Source organism: Herpailurus yagouaroundi, unplaced genomic scaffold (assembly GCF_014898765.1).
Source record: "Herpailurus yagouaroundi ecotype Mexico unplaced genomic scaffold, PumYag 216, whole genome shotgun sequence".
Classification (NCBI taxonomy): Eukaryota; Metazoa; Chordata; class Mammalia; order Carnivora; family Felidae; genus Herpailurus; species Herpailurus yagouaroundi.
The window spans coordinates 4,481,573-4,503,446 of NW_024412447.1; the positions used below are offsets into that span (position 1 = coordinate 4,481,573).

The 21,874-nt window shown below is 42.3% G+C and overlaps 1 protein-coding gene across 1 annotated transcript; it reads right to left on the bottom strand.

Moving 5' to 3' along the window:
* Positions 1–933: 933 nt before the first annotated feature.
* LOC121017543 (zinc finger protein 33B-like) lies at positions 934–20,881 on the bottom strand. The gene is given in 6 exon segments (XM_040455802.1): positions 934–4,933; positions 7,829–7,924; positions 8,212–8,353; positions 19,206–19,264; positions 20,148–20,324; positions 20,681–20,881. Coding segments are annotated over 6 exon segments (3,264 nt in total). The 5' UTR covers positions 20,805–20,881; the 3' UTR covers positions 934–2,267.
* Between the last annotated feature and the right edge of the window lie 993 nt (positions 20,882–21,874).

Consider the following 21,874-nt stretch of genomic DNA (forward strand, 5'->3'; position numbering starts at 1 on the left):
GTACCTCACACTGCATCTCAGCAAGAGGCACACAATGTCACCCCTGGTGAATGGGGGTGAACAATCATTCCATTGTGAACGTTACCTTTTACAGGGTCAGTGAGGAAGATGTCTGTGGGAGATTCTCTCACACTGCACAAACTCCCAGTTTCCTTTGTGTCAAATGATCCTGGCATCCACTGATCATCTTTGCCTAGATGCCCTAGGGGTTACAAATTAGCAATTTTTCAAATTCTATCATTCCTCCTACATGTATTAGTGGACACTTTTCTGTAATAATCAGCCTTTCCTCAACTGTGCCCACTAAAAGGGCAGGGTGGAAATTCTTCTAACTACAGAGTAAGGCGTTTGGGCAAGATTTGTCTCCAATGGTGGAAATGAGCTCAAGCCCCTTTCTCTTTTTCTGTATTGCTGTGGACAGATTTTTTTGTTTATTCGAATGTTGCCATCAGTCATAGTCGGTCTGTTTGGTCATCAAATTACCTCAAATTTGGCCAAGGAGAAACCCTGCAGGCTAGCTTCTGGGACCTCTGACATCTCCCCATTAATCTTTGAGTATTTCCTTGTTTTCTGACACAAGAGGTCCCAGCCTCATCCTGGACACTTCAGGGCCCAGGTCTAGAACCAGCTGTCTCTCCGGGGAGTCCTGGTTCCTTGTGTGGGAAATGCTGGCACCATATCTGCTCATCTGTGGGGGGGTGCCATGGCTTCTGGACCCTCAGTGGACAGTTTTAGATATACAACTTCCAAAAAATAATGAGCAATACTTTCAATTCATATTTCTCATTATGGCAAGGTTTACACAAATTCTTGTTTTTATGGTCACCTCTTCTCTTAAACTGGGGGCTTGGGCTCTGGTATCTCCAATGGTTTCTTTTTGCCTTATCTTACAATACACAAGAACTGGATCCAAAATAACACCAGGATTCCTAATAAAATTAATGAGCCATGTTTATAAGTTTTTGCAGGTCTTTGTCCTTAAACATATCCCACTGAAAACATACAGTCCTAATTCTGCATTCACAAGTTTCTTGTAAAAATTATTTTCTCTGTGCGGTTACCAATTTGATATAAAGATGATTTCTGTTTTCAATTTCAGAATGCTTTTATTTTCTATTTTTGAATATGTAAATAATTTTACATTTATTCAAAAGTCAAAATTTCATAAAAAGGTGTAACGAAAGAAATGTTGCTTCCATCCCTGACTCTAGCATGTTCACTCTTGCCTCCAATTCATTTTATTAGTTTACGGTTTATCCTTCTAGTACTTCCCTTTGCAAAAATAAGCGAGTGTGTGTGTGTGTGTGTGTGTGTGTGTGTGTGTGTGTGTGTGTGCAAGTTACTTCCCGACTCTTACACTGAATGTAGCGTGATATGTGGTGTTGTGTACTTCCCTTTCCTTAACAGTCTGTTGGGGTATAGTACTTCAAATTTGTCAAACGTATCACTTATAATGCATATTGTACTATAAAAATATAAAAACACACTGGGGGCATTTAGTGTGAGAAATCTGTCTTGATAATTACTAAACCATGGGGAGATACTTCCTACCGACACCAATTTCAACATCTGCTACATAAACCAAACATACATCCTGTGTGTACAAAGCCGTCCTTACTTGGGCACCTCAAGTGTCTCATGCTGTCAGCTGCTGCCATGTGCTTTTCCAAAGGCCTCATACTCCCACAATGAACATCTTCAAAATCTGGTACCACGTCAGAATTATGACTTCTAATGCTACATTATCTCTAGAAAAAACAATGTATCCACATATTCCAAATTGATAGAATTCCCCTCAATATTAATTCCTTTCTTCTACAGAGTTTGATTTTTTTCTTTGAACGCTTTCGTGTATGTAAAACATTTATATAGTTCCACTCCAGCATCAATTACCTGGTGATCAGTAAGCTGTGACTCTGTAAATGCTTTTATACTTTTGTTGCACTCTGTGATTTTAGCCCTGTGACTGATTTCTCTGAGACACAGGTTAGATTCATAGGTAGACGCTAATATACGGGACATTGTTAGGGCCGTCTCTCCACGTGAGTTCTTTGATATTTAGTACTGTATGACATGGATACCCCCCCGACATTCATTCCAGAGAGAGCCCACAAACCCCCGCTCCCTTGTCTTCTGATGCCAATTAAAGACTGAATTTCCATAGTAGAGGGTCTCCACATTAGTAAAGTCATAAGGTTTCTCCTGGGTTCTCTTGGCGTGACAAAATTTGACTTCGCTCAGGAGGGTTTTCCATATCTGCTGCATCTTTAGGGTATCTCTCTTGTGTGAATTACCTGATGCTTTGTGAGAGTCGATTTCTTGCAGAAGGACTTCCCACATTTGCTACATTCATAGGGCTTCTCCCCCGTGTGTGTGCGCTGGTGAACCGTGAGCGTCGACTTCATACAGAAGGACTTCCCACATCGCTTACACTCATAGGGCTTCTCCCCTGTGTGAGTTCTCTCATGATTAATGAGGTTTGACTTCACATAAAAAGTTTTCCCACATTCCTTACATTCAAAGGGGTTCTTCCCTGTGTGAGTTCTCTGATGGACAGTGAGGTGTGATTTCATACAGAAAGATTTCTCACATTCATTGCATTTATAAGGTTTCTCTTCTGTGTGAGTTCTCTGATGTATGGTTAAGGCTGACTTATAACAGGAAGATTTCCCACATTTGTTACATTCGTGGGGCTTCTCCCCAGTGTGTGTTCTCTGGTGTTCAATGAGGTGTGACTTCTGGAAGAAGGTTTTTTTACATTCTTTACACTCATAGGGTTTCTCCCCTGTGTGTGTTCGCTGATGTTTAGTGAGGTGGGACTTCTGGAAGAAGGTTTTCCCACATTTCTCACATTCATAAGGTTTTTCCCCCGTGTGTATTCTCTGGTGTTGACTGAGGGCTGACTTCATATAGAAGGATTTCCCACATTCATTACATTTATAGGGTTTCTCCCCCATGTGAGTCCTCTGGTGTACAGTTAAAGTTGACTTATGGCGAAAGGTCTTCTGACATTCGTTACATTCATAGGGTTTCTCTTCCGAATGTGTCCTCTGATGATCGGTGAGATTGGACTTCATGGAAAAGGCTTTCCCACATTCACTACATACGTGGGGTTTCTTTCCCGTGTGATTTCTCTGATGAATATTAAGAAGTGACTTCACATAGAATGACTTCTCACATTCATTACACTTAAAGGGCTTCTTTCCAGTGTGAGTTCTCTGGTGTATGATGAGGGTTGACTTCATATGGAAGGCCTTCCCACATTTGTCACACTCATGTGGTTTCTCCCCTGTGTGCGTTTTCTCATGTTTAGTGAGGGCTGATTTTTTATAGAAGGACTTCTCACATTCATTGCATCCATAGGGTTTCTCCCCCGTGTGGGTTCTTTGATGTCCTATTAGGATGGAATTCATGGGGAAGGCTTTGCCACACTCGTTACATTCATAAGGTTTCAAACCGGTGTGAATTTTCTGATGTTTAGTGAGGTTTGATTTCACACAGAAGGCTTTCGCACATTCCTTACACTCATAGGGTTTCTTCCCTGTATGAGATACTTGATGGATAATCAGGGCTGATTTATAGCAGAAGGACTTCCCACAATCTGCACATTTATAGGGTTTCTCTTCTGTATGCTTCCCCTGGTGTACGTGCAGGGCTGACTTATAGTAGAAGGATTTCCCACATTCATTACATCCATAGGGTCTCTCCCCTGTGTGTGTCCTCTGATGGTCAGCAAACTGTGACTTCTGTAAGAACGTTTTCCCACACTCATTGCATTTGAAAGGTTTCTCCCCCGTATGTGTTTTCTGATGTTTAGTTAAGTTCTATTTCACACCGAAGGATTTCCCACATTCCTTACACTCATAAGGTTTCTCCCCTGTGTGAGTCCTCTGATGATGATTGAAGTTTGATTTTGCGTAGAAGGATTTCCCACACTCGGTACACTGATAGGGCTTCTCTCCTGTGTGAATCCTCTGATGGACTTTGAGGGCGGAGTTATGACGAAAAGACTTGTTGCACTCACTGCACACATACAGCCTCCTTTCTGACTGTGTCCTCTGCTGACCAGGAGGGGCCAATTGAACCGGGGCTGTGTCACACTCACTAGGCTTCTCTCCTGGGTGAGATCCCGGAGGGTCTGTGGGTTGTGATTTCTGAAAAGTTTTCCCACATTTATTACTTTCACATGGTTTCTCTCCTGTGTGTATCTTCTGGTGCTGAGTCAGATGAGACTCCTGATAAAAACACTTCCCACAGTTACTACATTCAAAGGTTTTCTCTCCCGTGTGAGTTGCAGGAGGTTGAGTGAGATGGGACTTCTTGCTGAAGTTATTCTCATTTTCATTAGATTCTTGGGTTTTCTCCTCTACGTTAACTTTCTGATGTTTTAAGAGGGTTGACTTCTCATACTCTTTGACCTCAGAGTGACTCTTCCTTGTGTGAGTTTCCTGAAGGACTTGGCAGGCTGACTCATCACTGATATTTCCCCCATGTTCTGTACAATCAGGGGATTTCTCCTCTGTTTGAGCCCTTGTAGGTGGAATGATGGCTGACTTATTAAGGAAGGTTTCTCCACATTCATCATCTTCAAAAAGTAGTCCCAAAGTTTGAATTTTGTGTTGCTCAGTAAGGTCCTGAGTCTGACTGAGGGATTTCCTGTCTTGGCTATGTGCGTCAGATTTCTTCCCAGTAGGAATATTTTCTTGATTATTATCAAAAAGAAATTTCTCACATGCAGTAATTTCATCAGAGTTCCTACTTGAATGACTTTTATCACTAATAACGGATTCTGAAACATTTTTCAAACTCTTTCCACATGAGTCATACTCACAGGGTGTTTTTCTGCAAACATTCTCTCTCTTCTTAGTCAGAGATTTTTTGTTAATGAGTGAAACTCGCCACAAACATTTATCTTGGTTTTCCTGGCTTCTGTCTATAAGGTCATAAATAAGAAAAATTAAGTCTACTTTAAAGATGTTAACACATTTCCTATGATTACCAAGATCAAGATAATTAACACATCCATCACCTTATGTAGTTAACACAAGTAGATTGTGCGTGTGGTGAGAATGGTCAACATCTACTCTCAACAACTTTCCTCTGTTCTTACTGTCTTAGTCCCCATGCTGTGCATCACACCCCCAGAACTTGAATAAGTCATTTGTGAGAAAAAAAAAAAATCAAGCTGATCTAAGACAACCATAATAGCATTTAGTGCTAAAAGCAATGGAGAAAGAATGACAAATCCTTCAAGACTAAAAGTAAATCCCAATAGTTTCATATGTAGACAAAATGGTACTCAGGTGAAGTAACGCCAGTGAGTCTGAACATGCAAGAATGCAGGTAAATACTGTTTTCATGAATTCTTAAAGAACCTACTAGAAAATGAACTTCAATCAAGAAATGGTAGGGGTGCCTGGGTGGCTCAGTTAAGCGTCCAACCTCGGCTCAGGTCATGATCTCATGGTTTGTGAGACTGAGCCCCATGTCAGGCTCTGTGCTGACAGTGCAAAGTGTGCTTGGGATTCTCCCTCTGCCTCTCTCTCTGCCCCTCCCCAGCTCGCTCTTTCTCTCTCTCAAAGGAAGGAAGGGAAGAAGGAAAGGAAAGGAAAGGAAAGGAAAGGAAAGGAAAGGAAAGGAAAGGAAAGGAAACAAGAAACAGTAAAATGTAATACAGCAGGAGACTGCTTCTGAGGACTGATTTGTTGAACTGGGAATCAAGCCTGGAAGCGGGGCCTGGCTATGAGAATACAATGAAAACATAAAGGACTTCAGATCTTCGAATTATTCGATGTTAAATTATAAACGTCCCCAAACCGATCCTCCCCAACCCCCCAGCGCAGTAACACCTCCCACCACCATCATCATGTTGCTCAGATGGAACGCTTGCCTCCCCCATCACATGCCACATCTGACTCAGCAGCCAATCCTCCTCTCTAAACACGCAGCCCCGCCTCCCCATGTGCACCAGCTCCTTATTCTAAGCCGCCATCACTTCTCATCTGAAGCAATGCAAGCATGTCTCCCCCACTGAAACCCAACAGCCCACACAGCTCACCATCTAGGCTAACCTGACTAGTGCTCTGCTGTCTTTGTGACAGGACTTTACTCCTGCAGGAAACTCCTGCCCAGGAAGCTACAGATTGCAAGTAATTTTAAATGTTCAGTTCAGAAGCTTCCCCAAAACCCTTTTTTTTTTTTTTAATTTTTCAAATTATTATTTTAGAGAGAGAGTGCTAGCAGGGAAGACGGGCAGAGGGAGGGAGAGAATCTGAAGCCGGCTCCACGCTCGGTGCAGGGCTCGATCCCACAACCCACAATGATTGTGACCTGAGCCTAAATCAAGAGTTAGACGCTCAGCTGACTGACCACCTAAACACCCTTTCCCAGAAACCTTTCAAATAAACTGCTTAACTTTCCAATAAATAATAAACTTTTTCTCCAGGACTCTTCAATCCTTGTTGTGTTCACACATCCTGAACTATTACATTAGCATCCTTACCCAATGGTTATCGAGATCCTGTCTGAAACCATACCCTCAAATCCCACAAATAACCTGATTTCGTTCACCCACCTACAAGGCACTACTGAAACTGTTAGGGTGAGCAATAAATTCAAATGTGCCATATTGGCGGGTGATTCCGGCAGCGTGCTCGTGGGGCCAGCCCTGCATACAGTCTCTGTTTCTACTTTTAACCACCAAACTCACACCCATCTCTGATCTTCTTGGACAGTAGTGGCCACGGAAATTCTTCTAAAATATTCTTTTGCAGAAATCTGTTAACAGCTGCCCATTTCACCAAAAATAGAGTCAAAGCCCTTACCATGCCCTGTAAAACATCATCGGGGCCCTGGCTGACTCTCTGAAGTCATCCCCTACCAGTGTTCCTCTCAAATGCATCCTTGCAGCCACAGTGGCCCCCAGAGCACTTCCAACAAACACCTGCCACAAGAGCACGGCCCAGGTATTCACTGTGCCTGGAACCCCTAGAATCCACATAACATTCAATTATCTGCTCTAAGGTGGACCTCATCAAAAAGGTATTCTCTGACCACCCTTTTTTTTTAATTTTTTTTTTTAATATTTATTTTTGAGAGAGAGAGAGATAGCGTGTGAATAGGGGAGGGGCAGAGAGGGAGACACAGAATCTGAAGTAGCTCCAGGCTCCAAGCTGACAGCACAGAGCCTGACACGGGGCTCAAACTCACAAACCATGAGATCATGACCTGAGCTGAAGTTGGACGCCTAACCAACTGAGCCACCCAGGTGCCCAGGTGGGGTGTCAGAGAGCACACCCCACTCCATCTGCTTTTAGCCTGCTTTAATTGTCTTCATGGGTCTTGTCACCACTTGATAGGTAAATTTTTTAGTTATATCTATCTTCTCCTGCTAGCTTGTAAGCTCCAAGAGCTCAGGAAGATTGTTACATTTACTGGTTTATCTCCAACACCAAGAACACGAGTGGCACATAGTAGAAATATCTGCAGAAGAATGAATGAATGAATGCACACGTGGTGGGGGGGGACATAAAAAGAAAATACACCATGAAAATGGAGGAAGATGCACACTAGAGAAAGAAACAGAAGACGCTAAGATGAGGCAAGCAAGGGTTCAATACTGGGTATCAGGCAGAAAAGGACAGCAGTGGTATTTACAAGTGATGAAGTAGGGCGATTTGGGTGATTGGAGGTCTGCTAGCTCACTGTTCAGCTACTTCCGAAGGCCTCAGGGCCCAAAACAGAACTACTGAGACACACACCAACCTCAGAACCAGCCCATCCGGGACCTGATTTCTGTGGGCTTCATTCTCCATAATGACTAACTCACCTCGATCACCCTGATCTGGGGATTCTCCCCTTGAGGGCCACAGCTCTTCTCCTTGCTCCAACGTGAAGATCACCTCTGGTTTGGTGAGGTGACACCCTGTGAGTGGGATACAGGATAAAACTCCTCACGGGCTGCTTGGGTATCAGGGCCCGTGGAGGACGAGGAAGGTGCAGCTTCAGGAGCCACATGATAAAGGTGCCCATTTGAACCTTTCATTAGGGAGGCAGGAACACATCCTTTCTATGCCCAATGCGAAAATCTGTGACCCATGAGATGTACACACATTATCACTAAACACTCCTTCAAGGGCCCACAAACTCTGGCAGCTAAGAACGAAGAAAAGAAACGCATGCTATGAGACATTACACAGGAACACCCCTCACCCACTGAGACCAGGTGGCTGTAGTTCTCCAGCATCACGTCCCGGTACAGCGTCCTCTGTGTGCCTGTCAGTTGTAGCCACTCATCCCGGGTAAAGTCCACAGTCACGTCCTTGAACGACACGGATCCCAGACCAGCGCATTTCTGTTCAAGCCAAAGAGATCAGTATTAGGTGACATGAAATAGATATGTGAGAACTAACTCTTAACATGTTTACTCTGAGAGTTTACGACAAATATTATACATGTTGCCTACTCTGTATCTTGTTTTGTTTTTATTTTGTGGGGTAAACTGATATGACAGGAAAACCCAGTGTATTAACTTATTAATTCAAATAAAAAAAACTACGCTTCCCACTGTGTTTCTGAAACTGTCCTACCCTGCCAAGAATATTAAGCTAAATCAGTCCTCTTTTCTTCCCCCTGCCCTTAAGGAGCTTAAGCCTTAGTAAGGAGACAAATCACATTTACAAACACTTATCCTGTAATACGGTATTATGAGAGGTGCATGGGAATCATGTACAGTTAGTGTTAAATAAGGGTAGACAATATGGCTCTATTGTGTATTGTCAGGTTGTGCTTCATCTAGCAGGGGATCTTTGTTAATGTGGCACCATTACACAAGCAGAGCCAAGGAGGCATGACAAACACCCAGAAGTGTGACAGGAGAACGCGGTGTAGGACTCTAAGAAGATAAAGTTCTGCAAAGGTGTTCAGGGATACATTACAGGTGAGTCTGGGTCTTAGTCCTATAGCTGAGTGTCTCTAAAATACTGCACCCTCACCCTAGCAATAAATTTTTGAGCACCTCCAATTAATTTATTTATTAATAAATAATATATACACCCTGCAATAATGATAGGCTTAATTTAACTTTTTTTTTCCCTGGCTAAAAGTTAAATGTAGACAATTGACTGTTTCCTTCCTACTGGAGCATCCTAGGCCCTCTATAGGCGGGAGGTAGGACACTCAAGATAATGAGGAGCCAGTAAGGATTGAAAGCAATCACTGTCACAGCTGCAATGTTTACACTGAAACGTAAGGCAGATCTCAAATCAAAAACTTCCAAAAACCCTACTTTAAAACTTAAGGTACCAGGAAAAGAAGAAATTAAACCAAAACCCAGCTGAAAGAAATAATAAAATCAGAACAGAAATAAACAAAATAGAAAAACAACAGATAAAATGAAAATAAAAGCCGATTTTTCAAAGAGATAAACAAAATGGATAAACTTTTACCTAGATGGACTAAGAAAAAACAGCGAAGTCTCAAATTACTAAAATCAGAAATGAAGAATAAAGACATTACTACTAACTTTGCAGGAATAAAAAGGCTTATAAGACATTACTATGAACTACAGTGTGCCAAAACACTGGAAAACCAAGAGGAAATGGATAGATTACCAGAAACACAAAACCTAGCAAGACTAAATCAGGAGGAAAATAGATGATCTGAACAGAACTGTAACTAGGAAGGAGACTGGGTCAGAAATGAGGAATATAGGGACAAATACAAGTCCAGGACCTCATGGCTTCACTGTTTCATTCTATCAAAAATTCAAAGAAGAGCTAAATTACAATCCTTCTCAAACTTTTCCAGAAAACTGAAGAGGACCGAACACTTCCTAACTCATTCTGTGAGACCAGCATCACCATACCAAAGCCAGAAAAAGACACTGCAAGAAAACTACAGACCATTATCCTTTACGTACAGATGCAAAATCCTCAACAAAATTCTAGCAAACCAAATTCAGCAGTATATTAAAAGTACTACATACCATAACCAAGTAGTTTATTCCTGGAATGTGAAGATAGTTCAAAATATGAAAATCAATCAACATCATATACTACACATTGACTGAAGGAAAGAAAACCATACGATAATCTCAACTGATGGAGAAGCATCTGACAAAATCCAGTACCCCTTCTTCATGAAAAAACACTCAATAAACTGTGAATAGTAAGAACCTACCTCAACATAATAAAAGTAATACATGGAAAACCCAGAGAAAACATCACATTCAGTGGTGAAAGAAAGTTTTTCCTCTAAGACCAGGAACAAGACAAGGATGCCCAATTTTTGCCACTTCTATTCAATATAGTACTGGAAATTCTAACCAGAGCAATTATGCAAAAAAAAAAAAAAAAAAGAGAAGATATTCAAATCAGAAAGGAAGAAATAACATTACATCTATTTGCAAATAGTATGATCTTGTATGCAGAAAACCCTAAAGAGTCCACAAAAAAAACTGAGCTAATAAAAGAATTCAGCAAAGTAGCAGGAAGGATACAAAATCAACACACAAAAAACAGTTCCATTTCTATACACTAACAACAATTTGAAATGGAAGTTATAAAAACAATCCCATTTACAATAACATCAAAAAGAATAAAATACTAGGAATTAACAAAGGAGGTGAAAATTTGTACAATAAAAGCTACACAACACTGCTTAAAGAAATTAAAGACATAACTAGATAGGAACACACCCCACATTCATGGATTGGAGGACATAACATTGCAAAGATGTCAAGATGCTACCTAAAGCAATCTACAGAATCAACACAATCCCTATCAAAATCCCAATGATTTTTTTTTTTTACAAAAATAGAAAAACTCTTTTTAAAATTCCCATGGAATCTCAAGGGACCCCAAATAACCCAAAACAATCTTGAAAAAGAAGAGCTGCAGGACTCATATTTCCTGACTGCAAAACTCACTACAAAGCTACAGAAATCAGAACAGTGTGGCACAGGCAATAGACAAGACATAGACAAATGGAATAGAGAGCCCAGAAATAAAACCTCACATACAAGGTCAGATAGTTTTTTGTAAAAGTGCCGAGACCATGAAGTGACTAAAAGACAGTTTTTTTCAACAAATGGCACTGGGAATACTGGGTATCCACATGCAAAAGAAAGAAGTTGGAACCCTATTTAACACCACAGACAAAAATTAAAGTGGATCAAAGACCTAAATGTAAGATTTAAAACTATAAAACTCTTAGAAAAAAACTTAAGGCAAAATCTTTATGACACTATACCTGGCTATAATTTTCTGGATAGGACATCACAACAAAAGGGTAGGCAACAAAAGAAAAAACAGATAAATTGAACTTCCTGAAAATTACAAAGTCTGTGCATGAAAAGACACTCTCAACAGAGTAAAATGCAACCCACAGAATGGGCCAAAATATTTGCAAGTAATATATCTGATAAGGTGTTAATACCCAGAATACATAGAGAACTCCTAGAGCAAAACAACAACAAACCACAAACATCCAGTTCAAAAATGGGCAAAGGACTTCAGCATTTTCCAAAGAAGATACACAAATGGCCAATAAACACATGAGAAGACGGTCAACATCACTGATCATTACAGAAATACAAATTACAACTACAATGAAATACCACCTTGCACCCATTAGGTTATGATAATACACACACACACACACACACACACACACACACACACACACAAGTGTTGGAGAGGATGTAGAGATAGGGGATCCCCTGTGCACAGTTGGTGGGGATGTGAAATAGTACAGCCATTATGGAAGGGTGTGGCAGTTCTGCAAAAAAGTTAAAAACAGAATTACTGCATGACCCAGAAATTCTGCTTCTGGATATAGACCCAAAAGAATTGAAAGCGGGATTGTGAAGAAATGTTTGTACACCTGTATTTATAGCAGCATTATTCACAATAGCTATAATGTGGAAACAACCCAGGTATTCCTCAACAGATGAACAGATAAGCAAATGTGTTATATACACAAAATAGAATATTATTTATCCTTAAAAAGGAAGGATATTCTGACACATGCTATAATATAGATGAACCTTTAAGACATTATGTTAAGTGAAATAAGCCAGCCACAAAAAGACCGATACTGTATGACATCATTTACATGAGCTAAATATATAGGAATATCAAACATAGATATAAATATATAAATATATCAGATATCAGAATAGTCAATATCACAGACAGAGAATAGTGGTTGCCAGAGACAAGAGGAAGGGTTGCCAGAGACAAGAGGAATACAGTTATTGTTCAATGGGCACAGAATTTCAGTTTTATAAGATTAAAAGAGTTATGGGGATGGATGGTGGAGATGGTTGCACAACATTATGAATGTATTTATTTAATACCACTTAAAAATAATTAGAATGGTAAATTTTATATGCCACAATAAAAAAACTGGGGAAAATTGCATTCAAGAGTGAACCCCCATCAAATGTACATGGCTGGAGAAAGACACACTATGCTAATACTAACCAAAAGAAAGCAGGCGGGCCTATATTATTTTCAGGCTCAGCAGACTTTAATAAAAGTTCTCAAGGATAAAGAGAGGCTTTCATGATGATAAAAGGGTCAATTCTCCAAGAAAAGATAATAATCCTCAATATGTATGTGCCTAACAACAAAATGTCAAATATGTTAAAACTGACACAACTCCAAGGAGAAAGAGGTGAATCCACCGTTACATAGCTGGAGACTTCAACATTATTCTACCAGAAATGGACAGATCCAGCAGGCAAAAAATCAGTAAGAGAGTTGAACTCAACAATACCATCGGTCAACTGGATCTAACATCTATAGACTACTCCATCCGACAGAAGCAGAATACATTCTTCTCCAGTTCACCTGGAACATTCACCAAGACGGACCACATTCTGGGCCATAAAACACACCTTAATTAATTAAGAGGAAATAGAAGTCATACAATTTCTGCCCTCAGACCACAGTGGAATTAAACTATACAGCAATAACAGAAAGATAACTGAAAAACTCCAGAATACATGAAGATCAAACAACACACTTCTAAATAACACACGGGTGAAAGAAGAAATCTCAAAAGAAATTTAAAATAGTTTGTACTAAATGAAAAATAAAACACAATTTATCAAGTATTTGTGCAATGCAGCCAGAGCAATACAGCAAAATGTATAGCATTTAGTGCATAGTTAGAAAAGAAGAAAGATCTAAAATCAATCACCTAAGATTCCACCTTAGGAAACTGGAAAAAGATCCAAAAACCAAAAGTGAATAGAAGAAAAAGAAATAATAAAAATTAGAGTAGAAATCAAATGGAAATTTCAAAAGAAATTGAAAAATTGAAATCAATAGGAAAAAAAAATTCAATGAAACCCAAAGCTGATTCTTTGAAAAGATCCAAGAAAAAAAAAATCAATAAACCTCTATCTAGGCTTTCTATGAAAAAAAGAGAGGACACAAAGTACTAAGATGTGAAATCAAAGAGAGGATATAGTGATATCCTAGGGATATTAAAAGATCCTAGGGATGTTAAAATAATAATAGAGGAATACAATGAATAACTCTGTCCACAAATTTGATAACTGCATGAAGTTATTCAAAGACACAATCTGCCAAACACACAAGAAGAAATACACCAATCTAAATAAGTCTATATCTGTCAAAGAAATTGAGTCAATAATTAATAATCTCCCAAAACAGAAAGCACCAAACTTAGATGCGTTTACTGGTGAATTCCACCAAACACTTAAGGAAGAAATTATACTACTTCTCTACAATCTCCTTTACAAGATAGAAACAGAGAGGGCGCCTGGGTGGCTCAGTCAGTTAAGTGTCTGACTCTTGATTGCGGCTCAGGTCGTGGTCTCAGGTCGTGAGATTGAGTCCGGCATCAGGCGCCATGCTAGTTGGGGAAGTCTGCTTAAGATTCTCTCTCTCCCTCTCCCTCTACACCTCCCTGGTTCATCATGCATGTGCACTCTTTCTCTCTCTCTAAAAAAGAAAAAAGAAACAGAGTGGAATAGTTCCTATTTCATTCTATGTGGCCATCAATACCCTAATATTAAAATAAGACAGACATTCCAAGAAAACTACACGCCAATATCTCTCATCAACGTAGAAGCAAAATCCTCAATAAAATATTAGCAAAACAAGTCCAACAATGTATAAAAAGAGTTATGTATCACAACCAAGTAGTATTTTTCCCAGATACACAAGGCTGGTTAAATATTTAAAATCAATTAAGGTAAACCCATTTCATCAACAGGCTAAAGAAGAAAAATCACATGACCACATCCATAGATGCAGACAAAGCATCTGAAAAATGATAAAAACTCTCAATAAACTAGGAATACAGAGAAAGGTCCTCAACTTGATAAAGAATACCTACCAAAACCTACAGCTAACATCATACTTAATGGTGAGGAACTAGAAGCTTGGGAACTGATTGGGAAGGAAGAAATAAGGTGTCTTTGTTCACAGATAACATGTTCATCTATGTAGAAAATTCAAAAGAATTAACAAAAAAAGTCCTGAAGCTATTAAGTGATTATAGCAAGTTTGCAGAATACAAGGTTAATATACAGCAGTCAACTGTTCTCCCTTATAACGGCAATGAATAAGTGGAATCTGAAATTAAAAACATAATTTCATGTACATTTTCACCGAGAAAAAAATGATACTTGGGGGGCACCTGGGTGGCTCAGTCGGTTAAGGGTCCGACTTCGGCTCAGGTCATGATCTCACAGTTCGTGGGTTTGAGCCCCATGTCAGGCTCTGTGCTGACAGCTCAGAGCCTGGAGCCTGCTTCCAATTCTGTGTCTCCCTCTCTCTCTCTGCCCCTCCCCTGCTCATGTTCTGTCTCTCTCTCTTATAAAAAAAAATAAACTTAAAAAAATTTTTTTTAAATGGTACTTGGGTATAAATCTAACAAAATATATACAAAATATGTATGAGGAAAATCATAAATCTCTGATGAAACAAATACAAAACTAAATAAGTGGAGAGTTAGCCCATGTTTGTGGACAGGAGGACTCAATGTTGTCAAGATATCAGTTCTTCCCAACTTCATCTATAGCTTCAATCCTAATCAATCCTAATCCTCCTAATCAAAATCCCAGCAAGTTATTTTGTGGATATCAACAGACTCTAAAGTTTATACATAAAGGCAAAAACCTACAGTGGCCAGTATAATATTGAAAGCAAGGAACAAAGTTGGAAGACCAATACTACCTCACCCCAAGTCTTATATAAAGCTGTAGTAATCAAGGCACCTGCTACTGGTGAAAGAATCAATGGAACAAAACAGAGATCCCAGAAATAGACCTCCATAAATACAGTCAGCTGATCTTTGACAAAGGAGCAAAGACAGTCTTTTCAACAAATAGCCCTGCAATAATTGGAAATCCACGTGCCAAAAAATTAATCTACATTCAGATCTTACATCTTTCCCCAAAATTAACTCAGAATGGGTCACAGACCTAAATGTAAAATACAAAGCCATATGACTCCTAGAAGACAAAACAGAAGAAAATCTAGATTTTGGGTTTGGAGATGGCTTTTTATATACAACTTCAAAGGCATAATCCACAAAACAAAGAACTGATGAACCAGACTTCATTAAAATTAAAACTTCCACTCTGTGAAAGACATTGTCAAGAGAGTAAGAAGACAAGCCACAGACTGAAAGAAAATATTTGCAATAAAAATATCTGGTAAGGGCCTGTTACCCAAAATATACAAAGAACTCTTAAAACTTAACAATAAGCAGGGCACCTGGCTGGCTCACTCAGAAGAGCATATGACTCTTAATCTTAGGGTCATGAGTTCAAGCCCCACATCAGGTGTAGAGATTATTAAAATAAAATAAATAAACCTAAAAAATAAAAACTCCACACTAAGAAAACAAACAACCTGAGACCTTCAGGGACATCTCACCAAAGACACACAGATAGCAAATAAGCATATAAAAAGGTGCTCCTGGGGCGCCAGGGTGGCTCAGTCGGTTGAGCCTCTGACTTCGTTGAGCGTCTGACTTCGGCTCAGGTCATGATCTCACAGTCTGTGGGTTCAAGCCCCGCGTCAGGCTCTGTGCTAACAGCTCAGAGCCTGGAGCCCGTTTCCAGTCCTGTGTCTCCCTCTCTCTCTGCCCCTCCCTCAGTCTCACTTTGTCTCACTCTGTCTCTCAAAAATAAATAAATATTTAAAAAAAATTTTTAAGGTGCTCCATATATCATTAGAGAAATGAAAATTAAAATACCACCACACACCTATTAGTATGACCCAGATCCAGAACATTGATAACACCACATGCTGGTCAGGATGGAAAACAACAGGAATTTTCATTCAGTTCTGGTGGGAACGCAAAATGGTATAGCTAGCATGGACAAGTTTGATGGGTTTCTTATGAAACTAAACATACTCTTACCATATGATCCAGCAATCACACTCCTTGATATTCACTCCATGAAGTTAAAACTTGTGTCCACACAAAAACCTGCATGTGGACATTTATTCCAGCTTTGTTCACTACTGCCAATACTTGGAAGCAACCCAGATGTCTTTCAGTGGGTGATGGATAACTACACTGTGGCCCATCCAGACAGCAGGGTATTATTCAGAGCTGAAATGAAGTGAGCTATCAAGCTATGAAAAGACAGACAGGAATCTTTTTTTTTTTTTAATGTTTATTTATTTATTTTCGAGAGAGAAAGACAAGGTGTGAGCAGGGCAGAGGCAGAGAGAGAGGGAGACACAGAATCCAAAGCAGGCTCTAGGCTCTGAGCTGTCCGCACAGAGCCCTACGTGGGGCTCGAACCCACAGACCGTGAGATCATGATCTGAGCTTAAGTCAGACGCTTAACTGACTGAGCCACCCAGGTGCCCCTTCAGGAATCTTAAATGCATACCACTAAATGAAAAAAAGCCTGTCTGAAAAGGCTACATACTGTACAATCCCAACTATATGACATTCTGGAAAAGGCAAAACTATGAGGACAATGAAAATATCAGTGGTTGCCAGGGGGAGGGAGAAGGGAGGGATGAATAGCACAGGATTTCTAAGCACAGTGAAAATGCAGAACATAGGTTTAAACTGCATGGGTCTACTTATACTCAGATTTTTTTTTCTTTAAATTTTTATTTACTTTGAGAGAGAGAACATGAGCTGGGGAGGGACAGAGAGAGATACAGAGAGAGAGAATCCCAAGCAGGCTTCATGCTGTCAGTGCAGAGCCCAATGCAGGGCTCAACCTCTTGAAGCCGGAGATCATGACCTCAGCCAAAATCAACAGTCGGATGCTTAACTGAGTGAGCCACCCAGGTGCCCCTGATGTTTTTCAATAAATTCAGTACTACAAATATGTTTTCTCTTCCTTATGAGTTTTTAATGACAGTTTCTTTTTCTCTAGCTTATTTACATTGTAAGAATATAGTATACAATACAGGTAACATAAAAATATGTGTTAATCGACTGTTTATGTTACTAGTAAAGCTTCCAGTCTATTAATAGTTGAGTTTGTGGGGGGAGAGAGCTAAAAGCTATGTGTAAATCTCTGACTGAACGAGGTATTGGTGCACCTAATCCCCAAGTCGCTCAAGGGTCAACGGTACGCTGTATGATATCGTAATTGGGTATACATGTTACACATTTGTCAAAAACCCACAGTGTGAACACCAAGAGTGAACCCTAAGGTAATCTATGGACTTTGGAAGATTATGATGTATTAATGTAGGTTCATCAATTACAACAAATGCACCTCTCTGGGAGGGGGGGGGGGATGTGGATAATGGGGAAGGCTGGGGGTGGGGGGTAGGAGTACATGAGAAATCTCTGTACCTTCCACTCAATTTTGGTGGAAACCTAACGCTGCTCTAACAAAAACCAAATCCTTAAAGCAACAACAACAAAACTCCACCTTGTATGATCCGAGACAGCATTCAGGGAAGGGAAAGGACACCCTAGTTCTCCCGGATGGCCCTGCTGGGTTCCCAGGTAGGATGGTTACCAAGTAAGAGCAGAGTATGGGGCACCTGGGTGGCTCAGTCGGTTAAGTGTTTGACTTCAGCTCAGGTCATGATCTGGCACGGTTCATGAGTTCGAGCCCCATGGCCAGCTCTGTGCTGACAGCTCAGAACCTGGAGCCTGCTTCGGATTCTGTGTCTCCCTCTCTCTCTGCAACTCCCTCCCCCACTCATGCTCTGTTTCTCCCTCAAAAATAAACATTAAAAAAATTTTTTTTAAAAAGGAAGTTCTGATATAGGCTATAGCATGCATGAACCCTGAAAACATTTTAAGTGAAAGAAGCCAGACACAAAGGAATAAAGACTGTGTGATTGCACTTAAATAAAATATCTAGAATAGGGAAATTCATAGAAACAGAAAGCAGTTTTGGGTACCACTAGCTGGGGGGTGGGGGGAGATCGGGGGTTACTGCTTAAGGATTACAGAGATCTGTCTGGGTAGATGAAAAAGTTTTGAAAATCATGGTGATGGCTGCACAACACTGTGAGTGTAATTAATGCCACTGAACTGTATGCTTATGGTTAAATGGTTAAAATGGCGAATTTTGTTATATACACTTTACCAAAATAAAAGAAACGTGAACGGATAGTGCACAAGCATTTGCCAAAGACTGTGAGTTTGAACAATCTGCTGTCCAACTGTGCAATTTAACAAGTTAAAAAAGAACCAGTCGTCCGTTTCTTTCATTCCTCCAGACAGCCTTCGGGTTTTGTCCCCAGATCAGAGCGGACGTTCGGACAGCTCTCCAGACTCCGACACCACTGTAGTCCCTGATAAAACCTGAGTTCTGACCTCCACTTCCAATGAGAAATGATTACAGGCAACCAGGGGCTCAATGCAAGGTTCTTCACTACCTGAAGAACTTCAAAGACATTTTTTCCAGACTCCAGAGTCATTAAGTCTCTCTGTCCCAGGAAAAAACTGCCTGGTCTCTCTTTGTGGTCACTGAAAATCCTGCGTAGATCAGGAAGCTCAAAGATAAATGTGTGGGTCACCTTTGATGACTGTAGGGTCGGTCCCGTGACCTGCAGCCAACTGCTCGCTGCCTGCTAGACAGATGCCACCCACTCATTCTTCATTGGCCCTGAAGTACTTTTCCTCTATTTCCACTCTTCTACAATAATGTGTGAACACATTTACAAAAACCACAAAACCTGCCGGAAAAAGAAATCAAGAATAGAGAAAAGAAAATAACTCACCTGGGATTTGTTCATTTTCCGCTGTACTCGGAAGAGCATCAAAACCTGGGAAGGCGTACCTGTAAGAGGACAGAGGAACAGGCTAATGAGAGCTGGCTGGCCCTGCAGCATCTGGATTCTTGTACAAACTTCTGCACAAAGGCTGGGTAACCTCTGATGGTGGACAAGAGAAGGAAGGTGACATCCGTCCCTCTGTGACTCCTGCAATGTTTCCTACTGCTTTAACTACGCCGCCCCCCCCCCCCAACACAGAAACGTTAAAAACGGAACTATTATTAAGCAAATTATGGCACGTCAAAAAAATGAAATACAAGGTCTTCATTAAACCTGACGTTGCAGGGGAGAACAAATCCTAAAGATTGTTTTGTGTATCTGATTTACTAGATAACGTTCACCCCCTGGGTAGGAGAATCCTCAAAGCTTTAGAAAAAGGCACAGGTGCCTTGAATGCAGGTCTTCTAAAAACGTGTTTCTTCTAATTGGACTGATGCTTCTCAAAAGGATCTTTTAGGAGTAAACTTGCTTTGATGGGACTGTGAGGACAGCACCAAGCTTGGAGTCAGGGACTCTGGCTTCTATTCGCCTCTTGTTAATCCTAAATAAGCCGTTTCCTCTGTCGGGATCTTTCCCCCACTTCTGCCAGATGAGACAAAAATAGAAAGAAAGGGAAAAGCCTGGCAAACCTTCCCTTAAATACTACTCTTGAGCCTGTAAGATCGGGACACGAGAGCGCACCTCCACAGGCCCGACGCGGTGAAAGCTGCCCAGCTTCTGGAAAGAATCGGTGGAGAACGAAGGGAAGCAAGAGAGCGTTTGGGGTGCGGTTGAAAAGAAAAGCTGCCCGGCTGTAGAACTCCTAGCGTCCCGCCAACCAGGCGACACTTCTCCCCACGGTCTGTCCCTCGCCACCACCTGGCCCCAGCTGCCGGCAAAGTGACTCACAGCATCTGAATGCGGTGAAATCCCCGGAGCCCTGCCCCCCTTTGCTTCTTTTCCGCGTTTCTTCCGTCTTTCTCTTCTGAGGCTCCGACGGGCTCTGATGCGTTCTTCCCGGCGGGATTCCTGCGCCTGCGGCCCGGTCCTTCCTGCCTCCGTGAAGCTGCTTTGTTCCAGGAGAGCCTAGGGGACAGACACCCGCTGGCTGGCACCTTCACCAGGGGCCCCGGACCCGCCTCCCCGAGAACACACAGCGCCTGTCAGGGAGCGCAAAGCAGGGGGTTGAGGACAAAGGCAGGCGGGCCGCCGCGAAGCGCCCTCAGCCCCCGGACAGCGCAGATTTGGGGAGCACCCTCGGCCCCCGGCGGGCAGGACCCCCGCGGCTCCCTGGGGACCCATATTCCACGGACCCAGGGAGACACGAAAGGAGCCCTGGGATGCACACCGCCGCGGGGCGCGCGTGTGTGTGTGTGACCACAATACATTTGGGTCCGACGGGTGCACGGCGGGCAGCGCGCGACACCCGGTCCCCGTCCTACCTCCGAGAAGCGGTCGAGCCGCCTCGGCGCCTACGAGGACGGAGACCCCGCGGCGAGCGCGGCTTCCCCCAAAAACGCCGCACTTCCTGCGCGTTCGCTCGGGGCCCTCCAGAGGCGCCCCCATTCGGTGTCGACTCGGCCCCCGCCGGGGTGGCGGGGGAGGAGGGGCGGCCTGAGCGGGCCCCGAGCGAACCCGAAGCCTCCCTCCCCACGCCCCACGCCGCAGCCTCAGGCCGTCCGCGCGGACCACGGTCCGGACCTCCCGGACCCACCGCCCGCCTTCGCGCCGCCGCACCCGAGTAGGGCCCGGGACAGCCGGCACGCAATGCTGAGGAGAAACGCGCGCCTGCGCACTAAGCACGGCCGGCCCGGCCACGCGCACCGCCCACCGCACGGGACACTCCGCCCACGTGTGGGGGGCGTGGCCTGAGCGGGCCCGCCCTTTTCCCCGCCCCCAACACCTGGACTCCCTCCCCACCCCGCTCCTACGTCACCCTGACTCCCGCTCTGCCCCTCCCCCACGTCACCCAACTCCCACCCCATCCTTCCCTTCCCCCACATCGCCCCACTCCCATTCCGCCCCCACGTCACCCCCAGTTCCCCATGTTTCCCCCCCCAACCCCAGCTCCGCGACCTCTCCTGCCAGGAGGTGAGGGGCCTCAAAGCCGCCAAACAAGGGAGAGATTCGGGAATACAGATGAAAATCTTAACGAAATTAGTCCTTGCAATCAATTGCCCACCCAAACAATTGGATAATAATGAAATAACCTCCAATGATGTATATATATGAATCTTGTTCAATTTAGTTGCACTAGAAAAATAATGGAAGCAATATAAATTTAGACAATTTAAGTGTCTAATCAATGAATATGAAAAATACATTGGGGAAGGTGGTAGCCATTCAAAACTATAATGTAAGGTAAATAACTCACGTGTAACAATGTTCGTGATCCATTTTGGAATCAAAATATAGTTGAAGATACAGGGCGCCTGGGTGGCTCAGTGGGTTGAGTGTTCAACTTTTGATTTCAGCTCAGGTCAGGATCCCAGGGTCGTGGGATCTGCGCTGAGTGTGAAGCCTGCTTGAGATTCTCTCTCTCTCCCTCTACCCCTCTGCCCCTCTCCCCTGTGCACGTACATTCTCTCTCTGATAGATACATGGATAGACAGATTCCAAGATAGAAGATAGGGTCC